Source organism: Tursiops truncatus, chromosome X, assembly GCF_011762595.2.
Source record: "Tursiops truncatus isolate mTurTru1 chromosome X, mTurTru1.mat.Y, whole genome shotgun sequence".
Classification (NCBI taxonomy): domain Eukaryota; kingdom Metazoa; phylum Chordata; class Mammalia; order Artiodactyla; family Delphinidae; genus Tursiops; species Tursiops truncatus.
Genome location: NC_047055.1, coordinates 101,006,800 through 101,023,347, shown reverse-complemented (window position 1 = coordinate 101,023,347; position 16,548 = coordinate 101,006,800). Strand labels below are relative to the sequence as shown.

The 16,548-nt window shown below is 34.3% G+C and overlaps 1 protein-coding gene across 1 annotated transcript in view; it reads right to left on the bottom strand.

Annotated features, from left to right (window-relative positions):
* Positions 1-16,548, bottom strand: part of LOC141277574 (dystrophin-like) — a 119,465-nt gene that overhangs the window by 38,545 nt on the left and 64,372 nt on the right. The window contains exons 8-11 of the mRNA XM_073798898.1: positions 11,288-11,398; positions 10,720-10,893; positions 4,591-4,746; positions 807-977 (exon numbers count right to left, since the gene is read on the bottom strand). Coding sequence (XP_073654999.1) covers positions 807-977; positions 4,591-4,746; positions 10,720-10,893; positions 11,288-11,398 — 612 coding nt within the window. The remainder of the gene's footprint in view (positions 1-806; positions 978-4,590; positions 4,747-10,719; positions 10,894-11,287; positions 11,399-16,548) is intronic.

The window sequence follows — 16,548 nt, the reverse complement described above, 5'->3', positions numbered from 1 at the left end:
CATGTTTGTTAATTTAAAAAAATGAGGGGGCAGAGTGTGCTATGATTTATTTTTTTCTAAGTGCCCAAAGGCTTGGCAAAGTTTAAGGTGAAAACATATTATTAATATCAACTATTTACTTTATATCAACACACTTTTAAGTAATGCAGTAATATATCAACTGAAAAAAAATATTATGCTATTAGTGCCTTGACCTTGAACTGTAGAGAACAATGATGTCTGAATGGCTGTCAGAGAAACAGCGAGAATCTACCAGTTGAGGATTAAAGGAAATCCCGTGCCGTTTGGTGATGGAAACGATAGTGGTCATACAGACCCCATGAGATTTTTTCTATGACTGCGACATCAACAATCTGCTGATCTTGTGAGTCTGTCCTGCCCAACTGTCTGCAGTCTCTGCATCTTTGCCTTCCTCGTGGCTGTGGGGTCCACCTGAATAGTCTCTTAGGCAAGCTAGGGAACATAGAATCTCATCTTTGGACTGACTTTCTGACTAATGATGTATATATTTTTAAGGATTGATGTATATATTTTAAGGATGTATATATTTTTATGAATATATTTTTATTTATAACCTACCTAATTCTAAACAAGCTTTGGAGAGACACTTGCTAAAGCTTCCCACTAGCTTTATTGTATTCCTGAAATATATAGTTAAACTACTGATGAATTTTTGAGGAACGGAAGAATGAAGCACAATAATATTTATGAATCTATTATTGTTGCACACTAACAGTTCCTTGAAAAATCATATTGCTGTATGTTTCATGTATGCTAAAAATAACCTTCAGTGATATAGGTTTTACCTTTCCCCAGGCAACTTCAGAATCCAAATTACTAGGCATTCCTTCAACTGCTGATCTCTTTGTCAATTCCATATCTGTAGCTGCCAGCCATTCTGTCAAGACATTCATTTCCTTTCGCATCTTACGGGACAACTTCAAACATTTCTCCAACTGTTGCTTTCTTTCTGTTACCTGAAAAGAATGATAATAAAATGTAGTTTGGTTTACTTTTTCAATTCAAGTTTAATTTTAGCTACTTAATTGGAAATTTCATATTTTTGTCATTTTAAAATAACCTTTTTCTTACTTTTTAAAAATAATATTTTAGAAAAATTATATATTCTGAATATTAATAGTGAATAAGCACAGTCTAGGGAAGATGAGATCGTTTCTCCAAAAGATAGTGTCCTGCATCAGGTAGAAAGAAAAGCTATTATTTTCTCTAATATAAATAAAAAATAAATTATGGACAAATTTTTTTAAATAAATAGAATGATATAAATCAAACTGAAGATATGACACGTTTCTTTTAGAAACCCTTCAGTCATCTGTCAAAGAGATAGGCAAGAACATTTACAAATGAGGCTTGCCCTTACTGGTAAGGAATCAAAATGGGGAAAGAATACTATTTCTCTCCAAAGGCAAAAATATTTATAAAATACTTAGAATAGCCAATTTTATTGTCATTGCATCTTTAAAGTGTCTCACTTTTGCACAAAAACACAAAGAATAGGTCACTTCCTCCTTAAATATACATTTATTACCCAAAGGGGGCAACAAAATTTGATACCATAACACAATTTTCACTCTCATTAATAGAGAAATCATGACTTGATCCTGTGTTCCAGTTCTCAGTGTTTAAAACTAAGACCCTCAAAGTCAAATTGTTCCATGTTCTCACACAGAAAATGAACACATTTGTGTTTCTCCACCACTTTTCCTGATGTGCCTACATCTTCTGAGTTGGCTGGTTGAATAAAAAGCCCAGAATCTCTTATCTCTTGTTGATACACACACACACACACACACACGTGTATATATACACACACACACACACACACACACACACACACACACACTTATATGTGTGCGTGTGTATATATATATACACACACTTATATATTCTACAAACAAAATAACAATTCAGCCATAAGCATGAAAAAAATGGCAAAGATATCTTTAAAGAATTTTATCTTCAATGAAGATAAATACCCTGAAACTTTGAGAAAAATTCCAAATACTCAACAAAATTTGTTTCTTCAACAGAGGTGTGCGTACATTAAAAAAAAATTGTTTAGTTGCTGAGGCTGCAAATTCAATTTTTTTTTTTAATTTACAGATTTTCCCTTCTATTCTTCCCTTCAGGGAAGTGAAAGCATCTGCATTTTGAGTGCAAGGATTTTACTTGTATGTGGGAGAAAAAATATACACCTTACGGTGTGTTCCTATGCATAGTTATTTTTTCTATGCATTATTGGTAGAAAAAGAATTCTAGATTCAATATTTCAAAGAAATTCTATCTTCCCAGAGTTAATGCATTATTGATTTTTATTTATTCTATTTTGTTTATATCCAGATAAATAGGTTTTAATAAAACAGGAGACACTGTCATCTTAAGGAAAATTGAGTTTTACACTTTTTTTTTTTTTTTTGGTGGAGAAAGGATACATTTAAAATAGTGCCACCCACAGTAGAAATCATTATTTCATGAACGCTTAAAAATGTAAGTGAGGCTGACATGAGTATTGAGGCTTTGAGTATGAGCATTTGAGGCTAAAATGAATATTGCTATTTATGTATATTGTAATATAATAAGCATACAGGAACTGTAAGTATTATTATATCTCGGGTGCTAGGTGTAATATCACTCAATAAAATTAAATAGATTTAGATATAAGAAACTCTATTTTTATTCATTGAACAATTAAGCTAAGTTGGTGATATTAACCAAACTAATAAAATTGTGTTAAGAAAACTGTCAAGCTCTGAACTGAAATGCCCCCATAATTAATAAATTGAAGCCCAAGCTTCCATGTGACTGTACCTGAATATAGAGTGTTTGGAAAGTAATTAAGGTTAAATGAGGTCACAGGGTGGGACCCTAATCAGATAGGATTGTGGCCCTACTAGAAGAGGAAGAAAAAGATATCCCTCCTTCTCCCTCCATCCCTCCTATCCTCTTCTCCCCTTCCTTCCCCCACCCCTCCCACTCCCCCTCCTTCTCCACCATGTGAGAACACAGTGAGAAAGTGGCCGTCTGCAAGCCAGGAAGAGGGTCCTTACTAGACTGACACCTTGATCTTGAACTTACCAGCCTCCGGCACTGTGAGAAACAAAATGTTCTTGTTTAAGCCACCTAGTCTATGGTATTTTGTTATGGCAGCCTAAGCTGACTAATCCAAAAGAGTAATATATATTGAACTGAGGCAAGTAAAATGATTTAAATTCTGAAGACCATTAAAATAGAAGGGTTTGTATATTTATATAAAAAGAATAATACATTAAGATATCCTCTGTTTCCATAAAACAAAACCACTATTGTTGAAGATGCTTGGAAGACTTAAATATGAACAATTTTTTCTCAGAAAAGGAATACATGACTTCTGCCATTTTATAATATATTTGTACATATTCCCTTTATTGCTTATGTTTCTAAATCTTTATTTCAAAAATAAATGCCTGCCCCACATTTTTGCTGTGTTCTGTCATGCTTTTAAAGCTAATTATGATTTCTTAGTAATTGTTCATTTTGCTTTAACGATATTACTCAGTGCCAAATGGTTAAATAAACATACACTTCCAAATATACATTTTCAGGGATAAAGAGGTCTTCACATCATTGTAAGAATCATTCACTCCTTAATAATAATCAACTCAGGACACTAAGAGTCCTCTAATGTCATTTTTATTGTTTTAAACTCAAAGTGATTTATTCTACATTATGTTAAGTTTACTCTTGCAAAGGCAAAGATTTTGTGCAAATTCTTCAAGGCAAAGAAAAGGCCCAGACAATAATTTATATTTGAAACAGCTAATTCTCTTTCAAAACTTTAAATTAGAAGGTTTTTAAAATATAAAAATAAAGACTATCAACTAATATGAATGGTGATTTTCAGATTTTCATTTGAATCTAAAACTCACTTTCTCTCTGTGATAAGTAATTTGCAATTTGTAGCTTCAAGACATAACCTTCAATCTACTTTCAGGGTGCAATGTTAGAATTCTAACTCTGCATGGCTACTTCTCAAATATGGGCAAGCATTTACATTTGTGTCTAAGATGAAGTGAAAATTTTCTCATTGATGTTGTTATATTCAATAAAGTTGGGAACCTGAGCCGTAAAAACGGACTCTCTTCTCCCCACTGGTCTCAGTAAAGCTCTTTCTATGTAGAATGTATCAACTCCACTGTACCTAAATATAAGTCGGTATATTAGTTTATAAAATTACCAGCCTTTGAGTCATCACAAGTAAATATAGACAATGAAAAGAAGGGGCAAGTTTAGAACAAATAAACCCTTTTAGAATTATCTGACGGACCAATAAAAATCTCTCTGAGCTGTACATATTTTTTAATGTAGACTGAAAAGAAGACCCTCGCTGATTAATTACTGTTTCTTAAGAACTGCAAATTGGAATTTATCTCTCTCTCTGTCTATGTATGTATCCATGTATCTATCTCTCTGTAGGGAGTAAATGATTTAGCCTTCCTAAGACATTAATTATGCATAATTACTGACTCTTACTTTACAATATATAAGGAAAGTGGGAAGTAGCCAGTGCTTATGGTTTCAGCATGCACACACCTTTGCTCCCAGCTCATTATAATGCAATTTCAAAGCCGTTATTCTTTCATCAAGCTCTTTAGGGTTTTCCGTCTGCTTCTTCTGTACAATCTGACGTCCAGTTTTGATCACCATTTCCACTTCAGACTTCACTTCACTCAGACTTTTATACAAGTTCTAAGTTAAAACATAAAACAAAACAGAATAATAAGCAATAGTGTCTAGTTCATACTATTATTAATAAAAAGAAACAGGAGTAGAGATCACCTGAAATGCTATTCTATGGTTACAGTTTTAATGGAGTAGCATTTTGCAGCTGTGGTCAATACCTAGCTTTTGCATTTTCTGTTGATTTAATGCTTCTATTTGTAATTATATGTACACATAAAGACATGCATATTGTGTAGTTATACTTACCAAAGTAAGGGTACATAACACATGTATTTAATTCTTCATTCCGAGTTTATAAAGATCATTTCTAAAAGTTATATGATTTCTATTGGGTTGGTCAAAAGGTTCCTTCAGTTTTTAAAGTAAAAATGAAAGATACATTTTTCATTTTCACCAAGAACTTTATTGAACAACACATTCATTGTTCTGTTCCACTACCTTCTGCCATTTTTCAGGTAGCTTCATAATTCCATCTTCCCAAAATGTCTTATCTTTTTGAGCAAAGAACTGTTCCAGGTGGCTTTTACGGTCTTCCAGGGAACTGAAATGTTTTCTATTAAGAGAATTTTGTAAAGACTGAAATAAATGGAAATCTGAAGGTGCAATGTCTGGTGAATACAGCAGATGAATCAGAACTTCCCAGCCAAGCTGTAACAATTTGTGCCTGGTCATCAAAGAAACATGCGGTCTTGCGTTATCCTGATGGAAGATTATACATTTTCTGTTGACTAATTCTGGACTCTTTTTGTCAAGTGCTGCTTTCAGTTGGTCTAAGTGGGAGCAGTACTTGTTGGAATTAATCATTTGGTTTTCCAGAAAAAGCTCGTAATACAGGACTCCCTTCCAATCCCACCATGTACAGAACATCACCTTCTTTGGATGAAGACCAGCCTTTGGCGTGGTTGGTGGTGGTTCATTTCGCTTGGCCCACAATCTCTTCCGTTCCACACTGTCGTACAGTATCCACTTTCCATCGCCCATCACAATTTGTTTTGAAAACAGAACGTTTTTGTTACATTTAAGTAGAGAAGCGCAGGCAGAAATACAGTCAAGAAGTTTTTTTTTCACTTAATTTATGTGGAACCCAAACACCAAAGCAATTCACATAATCAAGCTGGTGCAAATGATGTTCAACGCTTGATTTGGATATTGTGAGTATGCTGGCTATCTCCTGCATGGTATAACATTGATAGTTGTCAAAAAGTGTCTCGATCACTATCAACATCAACTGGTCTACCCAACCCTGGAGCATCATCCAGTGAGAAATCTCCAGCATGAAACTTCGCAAACCAGTTTTTTTTTTTAACATCTTTATTGGAGTATAATTGCTTTACAATGGTGTGTTAGTTTCTGCTTTATAACAAAGTGAATCAGCTATACATATACATATATCCCCATATCTCTTCCCTCTTGCATCTCCCTCCCTCCCACCCTCCCTATCCCACCCCTCTAGGTGGTCACAAAGCACGGAGCTGATCTCCCTGTGCTATGCAGCTGCTTCCCACTAGCTATTTATTTCACGGTTGGTAGTATATATGTCCATGCCGCTCTCTCACTTTGTCACAGCTTACCCTTCCCCCTCCTCGTATCATCAAGTCCATTCTCTAGTAGGTCTGCGTCTTTATTCCTGTCTTGCCCCTAGGTTCTTCATGACCAATTGTTTTGTTTTTTAGATTACATATATATGTGCCAGCAAATGATATTTGTTTTTCTCTTTCTGACTTACTTCACTCTGTAGGACACACTCTAGGTCTATCCACCTCACTACAAATAACTCAATTTTGTTTCTTTTTATGGCTGAGTAATATTCCATTGTATATATGTGCCACATCTTCTTTATCCATTCATCTGTTGATGGACACTTAGGTTGCTTCCATGTCCCGGCTATTGTAAATAGAGCTGAAATGAACATGGTGGTACATGACTCTTTTTGAATTATGGTTTGCTCAGGGTATATGCCCAGTAGTGGGATTGCTGGGTCATATGGTAGTTCTATTTTTAAGGAACCTCCATACTGTTCTCCATAGAGCCGTATCAATTTACATTCCCACCAACAGTGCAAGAGGGTTCCCTTTTCTCCACACCCTCTTCAGCATTTATTGTTTGTAGATTTTTTGATGATGGCCATTCTGACCGGTGTGAGATGATATCTCACTGTAGTTTTGATTTGCATGTCTCTAATGATTAATGATGTTGAGCATTCTTTCATGTGTTTGTTTGCAATCTGTATATCTTCTTTGGAGAAATGTCTATTTAGGTCCTCTGCCTATTTTTGGATTGGGTTATTTGTTTTTTTTATATTGAGCTGCATGAGCTGCTTGTATATTTTGGAGATTAATCCTTTGTCTGCTGATTCGTTTGCAAATATTTTCTCCCATTCTGAGGGTTGTGTTTTCGTCTTGTTTATGGTTTCCTTTGCTGTGCAAAAGCTTTTGAGTTTCATTAGGTCCCATTTGTTTATTTTTGTTTTTATTTCCATGTCTCTAGGAGGTGGGTCAAAAAGGATCTTGCTGTGACTTATGTCATAGAGTGTTCTGCCTATGTTTTCCTCTAAGAGTTTGATAGTGTCTGGCCTTGCATTTAGGTCTTTAATCCATTTGGAGTTTATTTTTGTGTATGGTGTTAGGGAGTGTTCTAATTTCATTCTTTTACATGTAGCTGTCCAGTTTTCCCAGCACCACTTATTGAAGAGGCTGTCTTTTCTCCTGTATATTCTGTATATTCTTGCCTGCTTTATCAAAAATAAGGTGACCGTATGTGCGTGGGTTTATCTCTGGGCTTTCTATCCTGTTCCATTGATCTATCTTTCTGTTTTTGTGCCAGTACCATACTGTCTTGATTACTGTAGCTTTGTAGTATAGTCTGAAGTCAGGGAGCCTGGCAAACCACTTTTGACATGTTTGATCAGCCACAGCACCTTCTCCATACACTGAACAAATCTTTTTTTGCATTTTTACCTTTCTTGAAATAATAAAGCATAATATGCTGAAAACATTGCTTTTTTTCTCCCATCTTCAATATTAAAATGGCTACACAAAAAGTCACCAATTTTGATGTGGTTTCTTTAGATGCATGCTGATATGACAGCTGTCACAATACAATCTAACAAAATTGTTTTGAATGAAGTTAAACACAACTAAGTGCTAGTGGAGCCATCTTACAGTAAAAACCAAACAAACTTTTTGGCCAACCCAAGTTTTTAAATGTTACAATTATATAATTCTAGCTGTGAGTTTGGAATAATTCATTTACTCATTCTCCAGGTATTTGTTGAGTGCCTGCTTATACCAGACAGTATTTGAGTCACTAGAGAATCAGTGGTGGCCAAGCCAGACACGTTCAGTGTTGTTCTCATGGTGCTACGTTATAGTTGGGATAAAACATCTAAATTTCCAGACCATAATTTCAATATATATTAAATCATATATAAGGAGGGAAGGTAATTTTAAATGTTAATTAATTATACAAATTTATTTTCTTAATGGGGCTGATTAATTAACTATAGAGTGATATAAAATATTATGTAAAACTCACATGTACATCACAACTATAAAGAACACATATATTGGTTCACAGTAGTATACTGCCATAACAAATCCTCATGAAACAAATGTCATAGCTTTCCCTTGTAGTTATTTTACTTGGAAAGATATGTGCATTTGAATGTATGTATATATGCATGCATGCATACATGTCCATATGTATATGTCTATATGTATACATGCATATGTAATAGTTTACTTATACATTGCTGCATTAAGTTGTTCAGTGGTGAGTCTGAACAACAAATATTTATTTTATTGGTACTAAGAAATAAAGTTGCTAGTAGGTAATTGCTGTTATTTGGGAGTCAGGAAAGAAATTAGGTTTGTTTTTTTCTTTTCAGTTTAAAATCAGTGTTTAAAACAAAGCATTTTGTAAATGCTAAGCAATTATCCTATTCATTAAGGCTACATACATAAATATTTCCACCTTAATTCCTTCTTTGATGATTGCCTGATGTTATTATTCCTTTATTAATAATTGTGAGTTCTTTCTGAACTTTCCATATGATTTTTTAATTCATTTACTTCTATCTTAGGAATTATAAACATATCTGGGTATTCAGAAACATTTAAATCATTAATTATCACACTGGGACTGAATTCTTGAATTTTGGAATCAGAGATACTTCCAAATGACTTACTATTTAAATTTTTTTAAATGTCAATTATTTACCTTTATGAGGAAAGCTCACTCAAAGTACTAAATAGCCATTTACATCGTATCATTCAATAGATAAAATATTTAGCATTAAGAAAGGAAAACAGTCTTTATATTTGTCTGTGTTCATGTTTGTAAGACTTTTTTTTTTAAGGCCGCGCCATGTAGCATATGGGATCTTAGTTCCGTGACCAGGGATAGAACCCGTGCCCCCTGCATTGGGAGCATGGAGTCTTAACCACTGAACCGCCAGGGAAGTCCCTGTAAGACTTTTTTTAATAGAACAAAAATTACTTGAAAGCAAAGGCCATGATTATAGTATATGTGAGAGAGCATCTTAAGTAATGAAAAATTACAAAAGTTGTGAAGAAAATATATCCTTATGGAAGAACGACTTGAATTGGTCCTGACATTTAAACCAGAACCAGAACCAGATTGAGTAAATACTTTGATCTGTTTCCTCTGTACTGAGTCAGGGCATAGTAACACCTGGGTGCAGGTAGGGTTTTTTTTTTTTTTTTTTTTTTGCAGTTCATATTAACTAGCAGACAAGTTTTATGAGGTACCATTAGAGACCTGTTCCTAGAAAAGAATGAACAGCTCTCCCTTTGTGAATATACTTAGCCATGATGATAATGTACATGGGTCATTTTGCTTTCAATTTTTTTTTAAATGTAAGATGAAATATGCTCCCATGTATTCCTAATGTTACTTATCTAATACCAGCTAATATATAAAATGATATTCAAAATTTCTTTTGGGGGTGAGAATATTTATAATAATGATGCCACTGAAATGCAGCCTGTATTATTAAGCTACGTTACTGAATAAAAATTACTCCATAATTTTTCACAAAGAAAATTTCTGTTTATAAGAATGATATTTTCCCATTCATAATGATATGATTGAAATGTACCCAAGGGTTTCTTTCTCATTTATGTTATGGAGTAGAAGCAGGAACAATACTTAAACACAAAGTACTAAATAAACTTTTTTCCCATTAATGTTAACAGCACTCAGTGTTTTTATTTTATGTGAATTTCTACCCTGATACTCCATAGTACACATACATTTATAATAATACTTATATTTACTCTAGTAGATGCCCTCATAACTCAGCTTTACATTATCAGAAGAGTCATCTGACTTGGTGAATTTTCAATAAGTGGAACAAAGAACACTGCTCTAAATCCCCGTAGTGAAGATTTACACTACAGGCTAATAGTCGGTGCCTCTTTATTCTGTCTTTGTGGTCTGGCAGAATTTCACTGCATAGCCAGCCCTGATATTTAATGGAAAGATACTAGGGTTTGGAGTAAGCATGCCTGGATTGGAATTTTGCTTTTGCCTTTCACTTGCTGTTTGTCTTTAAATTCTCTCATTTAATATGTGGCCTTGAGAATTAAAGGTGACTTGTGGTGGATCACTTAGCTTCCTTGGCACTCATTTCTAGAATTGTTTTTATTACTGTGGATACTGCCGTTGTTGCTGTTTGCAGACTAACCTATTTCTTTCCAGGATTTCCATTTAAAAATATTTTCAAAGTTCCATAAGAATTAAACAAAGGCAATTTCCTTTATATTCTGCGCAGTCCTTGAAAAATTATAGACTCAAAGAAGACATTTTCAGAAGAGGTATTAAGTGGCTACTACTTCAGTAATAGTTCTTGTCTCTCAATACACCTGTGCTAATTTTTGTTCTTATACCAAATATTGTTCCTTATTCCAATAAGGAAAGTCAAGGGGTAGCTGCATATTTGCCATCTGAAATACGTACCACACAATGATTTAACTGTGACTGTACTACTTCCTGTTCAACACTCTTTGTTTCCAATGCAGGCAAGTGCATCTTCACTTCATCTAAAATCATCTTACTTTCCTGTAGACGCTGCTCAAAATTGGCTGGCTTCTGGAATAATCGAAACTTCATGGAAACATCTTGCAATTTTTTCTGTAAAGAAAAAGCACCAATTTAATTTTGCCTTCCAAACAATAACCAGTCATATTCTTGTTAACATATCTTCCTTTATTCTGGAAGATATACAAGAATAAAAATAAAAACAAACTGAAGAAACCCTTTTTTCATTTGTCCAGCACAAAGAATACATGCATTTGGGAGAAGAATTCAGTAACTGTTCTTAAAGTGATACTAAATAAACGACAATTTATTAACCTATTTTATCCTTAAAAGGTAGAATTCAAAATAGTCTGTATCATTTATATATTATTTGTAGTTTTCAACTAATGCCCTTAATTCCAATTTGCTAATAAGCAGGTTATCTAATATAGACTATATTTTAATATCCAACTAAAACAAGCTCCTTAGTTAATGGAATAATACATACCTGTGTCACTTCAATTTGGGATAGTACCCTCTGGGCAGCTTCCTTTCCCTGGTAATGTTTCTTCATTTCTTCTAAACTGATCTCATGACTTGTCAAATCAGATTGGATTTTCTGTTGGGAGAACAGCATTATAAGTCAGCATACTCTGCAAGCTACTGCAAAGAACAACTCACCTTCCAAGAAAATGGAATTTGAAACTCTCTCAAAACATTATTACAATGTAGCCTCTTTCAAAATGACAATAAATTGATTTTTTTACTTATCAAAAGTTATCAAAAATGAAATTATTTATCTCCTATTGGGCTTATTAATAAAAATAAATTATCCTTTTGAATCAGTGATAATAGCTGTTTCAGATATAATTTTCAGTAGGAAGTATCTATTTATATCTAATATGTGAAATTGATATTCTTTTATCTTTGTATTTACATTCAAAGCTGACCAAAGATGTTAGCCTTTATTTAAAAAAGGCCAACTATGGCAGCGATAGGCATAATGAGAAAGTTGAATGTGGACAATATTCCTTAATAGTGATCTTTACTCAGAAATTCTATGCCATATTTCAGTTAAATTTCAGGGAAGCTATGTATCTAGGAAAGGGAAGCTAAATGTCTCGACTGGCCTTGCTTTTTGTCTGATACGTACTTAATAGCTTCCTGCAGAGACTGTTTTTTAAACTTTAAATAAATATAAAATATTTATATATTTTCTAAAATGAGTACGGACATTTTTGATCAAGTTGTATTTAAAAGTATGTCTGTATTTGACTTATACACTTCTGAGCCAGTTACAGGAGTGGGTCAAATCTGGTAGTGTGCAGGGACAAAAACAATAAATTCATTCAGTTATTTCTACCAGATCCAGCAAAAATTAGCTACTGGTCAAATTATTCTAATTTAAAATTCAGTCATTGTCAGATTATCGTAAATAAGAGAAGAAAATGATTAACTTATACCACAGGACCCATAAAATTTCCATGCAAAACAATTTGTATAATGCATATTAATATAACCTAATTTACACCAATTGGAGTCAATTCTGGCACATATTATTAGAAAATAACATCAGTTTGCTTAGCAGTTACCACAGAGAACTACAGCCCTGAAATGAGTAATGAGAAACTCCAAGAAAATGGGTTAAGTGGTGAAGGAGTTTTTCAGAATACAAGGTTATAAATGTACAGATACACCTTAATATTATTCCTTAGCATATTGATTCTAATAATTACAAAGGCAAAGTAATTACAAATTACTTAAGTAATTAGAATTCTGGTTTAAAATAAAGAAGAGCAAAGACTCAAGCAAATCCATATATATATATATATATATTTTACTATATATAGTATCTTCAGTGGTTGAACTACGACGTTGCATAAGAAATAGTGGTATGTACCTATTCTCCAGGAACCATAGAATTTGGGGGTTAGGGATCCATGTTAGTGCATAGCATTGTTCATACACCTAGAAATACTAAGGAGTCTGAAAAAATTTAATGGGAGTATACACAGTAGAGTAATACTTACAGGAGAGTTAATAGATGTCATAGGAGAGGTGATGTTAAAGTAGACTATGAATAATTAGTAAGCATTGCTGGGGGCATCAGATGCTTTAGGAGGTTTATGATCTTAACTTCTCAGGTGGAAAAGTCTCACCCCCTCAAAATGGTGGGCCAATAACAGCCATGTCTCTGTCACATAACTCTGGCCACCCCCAAATCATGGAAAATTAGAACATAAAGAATGCCTGTGCCCAGTTATGTCCATCAGACTCTCTTGGAACTGACAGGAGAAAGTCTGGTCAAGCTCTGTGGGCGCTTGGAACTGTGTCACGTATGATACTGTGCTTATGAAGTCTCTAGTTTGCACTGTCAGTTTAGGAAGAGCAAAGATCCATAACCAGAGAGAGAAGTAAGAAAGAGATAGTAGGAACAAAAATATTGATGGCTTTCAATAATAGGCTGAAGCAGATAGCATCTGCCAAAGATGGCTGCAACAACAGTGTCCGTACCACATACTCCTCTTACCATTCCCCCACTAAGAGGTAGAGTTTATTTCTTCACCTCTTTAAATCTAGGTCAGCCTTATGATTGCCTTGACCAGTAAAACAAAGCACAAGTAATGCTCTGCCATTTATGGGAAAAGCCCTTAACTGGCCTAGTGGCTTCCACTTCTGCCTTTTTGGAACACTCACTCTTAGGATGCCCCCTCTTGGAACCCATCTGACATGCTGTGAAAAGCCTAAGCCACATAGAAAAGCTGTGGAGAAATGTTTCAGTGAATAGTCCCAAGTGAGCTTTCAGCTCACAGTGAGCATCAATGCTAGACATGAGGGAACCATCTTGGGCATCCAGCCTATTTGAGCTTATAAGTCACCGTAGTACCAGCCAACAAATGCCCGCAATCACATGAGAGACCCCAAGAGAAACCATCCAGCTGAGCCTTCTCAATCCACGAAACCATTAACAGAAAATGATAATTTGCTGTTACAAGTGACCAAAACACAGGTTCTAGTCTCTTCCTGAGTAAAAACGTCATTCTTGCCCTTGGTTTCCATGAGACATTCCTGTGCCCTTATGACCAGCTCCCTTCCCTCATTTTTGTTTTGGCTTTAGTTAATTCATTTTTGTTACTTGTACCTAAGTGTACTAAAGAGTACACTGGATATGCAAGGAGATGAGAGTTTTAAAAACAAAAGCATTCTTGAATGATGGAAAACAAGGTGTGGACAAGGCACTGAACCACATGAAGAGTTTGGGAGAACTGAAATAATGCATAGAGAATTAATACACATCCACAGAAGTATAACTAGAAACGTAGGTGGGAATGAGGTATTAAATAACCTCATGGCCTAAATGAAAAGTGTCTAGTTTTTTTTTAATATGAAGATAAAGTTTAAAGTTTAAAAGTGATCAGAATCACAGATAATGGTTTTACTGCTAATATTTAATCTAACTATTAAGGCAATTCATAATGAGAGAATTCTTCTATAAACTCAGTAATACTTTGATATGAATTTGTATTTTATTAATCATATATAGCTACATATGTGTGTGCATTTTTTTAAAAAAAGAAGCAGCATCACTTGTACAAACAGTATTTATTTTAGTGCACTCAAACATTAGAGGGAAATAGAAAGGGAGGGTCAGGAGAGAACCATGGAGAACAGAAAAATTTAGGGATGGGAGAAGAAGGGAAACACCAAAGAAAGATAAGGAACAGTCTAAGAGAAGAAGAGGAACAACCAGAAAAGAGAGAGGGTGCCACTGAAATCAAGTGCTGTGAGAGCTTTAAGAATGAGCGAGAGGTCAACAATGTCAATTTTGAGACAGATCAAATGAAATAAGTACTAATAAGGGCATATTAGCTGGTCAATGAGCACTGTAGCTAGGACAGAATCCGTAGATGGTAAGAGCAGAAATCAGGTTTTCAAGGGCTGAAGACTGATTAAGGACAAGGAAATACCCTTATAAAACAGTTTAAATCATTTTTGAAGACTTTTGTCTCCCCACATAATGAAATGTAGGTCAGTGAGAATTGAACACGTATTAAGGCCATATGAAAGAAGCCAATGGACAAAGCATTTTTTTAAAAGCATATATGAAGATAATTGATTAGAAGAACCTTGGAGGAAATGAGAGGAAATGGAGTGAAGGGCAAAGATCAATAATCAGTGGAAAATATTGACAGGTGGAGAGGTGCCACTCTTTCAGAAGCCAAAGGTAATACATAAAGATTTTGGATGTGGAGAAGCAGAAAGTGTAATGCTTCCTACTTGATGCTCTCTGGGAATCAGAATAGTGTTAAGAGAAATCTGGATTTAAATCTCAGGGCTCTGACTTGCCACCTGGGCAAAGCACCAAATTTTTTTAAGCCTCAATTTTCTCATCTCTAAACTGATGGTGATAATGACAAGCCAGCAATGAAGCATTATCATAGTTTGTAGGCAGAGTATCTGGGAAAATTCTCATGTCTGCAGTAGACAACTATATTGGTTTTGGTAAAAAGATTAGAGGCGATAGTATATGTAAAAATACCTGCTCAAGTTGTCTGCACAAATATCTACTCATAAATTGTCAGTGTCATTATATACCATTTGTCTATAAGCATGAGCCCCTTGATATCTGCTGAGGATGAGAGACGAGAGGATTGAGGAGGAATCAAAAGGAAAGTGATGAAAGTTGCATAGCCATTACAGAAACTGGGAAAGGAAAATGATGAGTGAAAAATTAAAAAGATATTCAGAGAGAGAAGAGGGCCCAAATTATATACCTGTAACAGTATCTGTCCACATGTTTTTAACTAATTCATCCATTTGGCACTCAAGGTATATATAGTAGAGGAAAAAATGAAATATACACCTAATTCCTTTAGCCTTTTATACTAGAGGGGTGAGAGAAGAGCACTGAAAGAAATAATCATTATTATCATCATCACCAAAATGGACATCTGTGTGACCTTATGTCCCAACAGTTCACATATATTCATTTAATTATCTAATCAAACTAAGGTAAGTATTTACCATCCTAAATTACAATTACAAATGAGATTAGAAATGTTGACTTGTCCAAGATAAAGTTAGGAAGTAGCAAATTCAATGCCCTTTAAAGAACTATACTGACTCTTAAATTATGATTTAAAAATAAAAATATCCTCCAATTGGACATTTATCAGAAAAAAACAGACATCTAATCTTATTTGCATACTAATAATACTTAGCTTATCCATTCAATTCAAGAAGGAGATTCTGCGTCTACCACCTTATTCCACACAGTGAGAACAAACCATTGACCCTATTCTTAAAAAAATATCTGTTCTAGGGAAACGGAACATAGAGATACAAGTAAATTACAAAGCAGAAATGCATGCAATATAATGGAAAAATCATGCTATGCCATACAAGAGAAGAGAAATATTTATTTCTACTATAGAATCTGGTAAAAGTTTAAGAAATTGGCGTAATTTAAGTTCCATATGGCTGATAAGGGGGTTTCAGAGGGGTAGATAAGATAATAAGAAAATGGGAATTCATTCCAGGTGTGGGAACCACACTAGAAAAGACTGAATTTGGAGTGTGCAGAGTGTGAATACTTACTTTCACGGAAGTAGAACTGGATTTGGGTAGAGTAAAACTTACTATCTAGAGGAGGAATTAATGAAAAGCTACTGAACCTTAAGTTTCAGGGCTGGTCACTTGCAAAAAGAATTCTTCTATAACTGTATTTAATTTTCTATTTGTAATTTGTATAGTTTTTTTTTCTTAAAG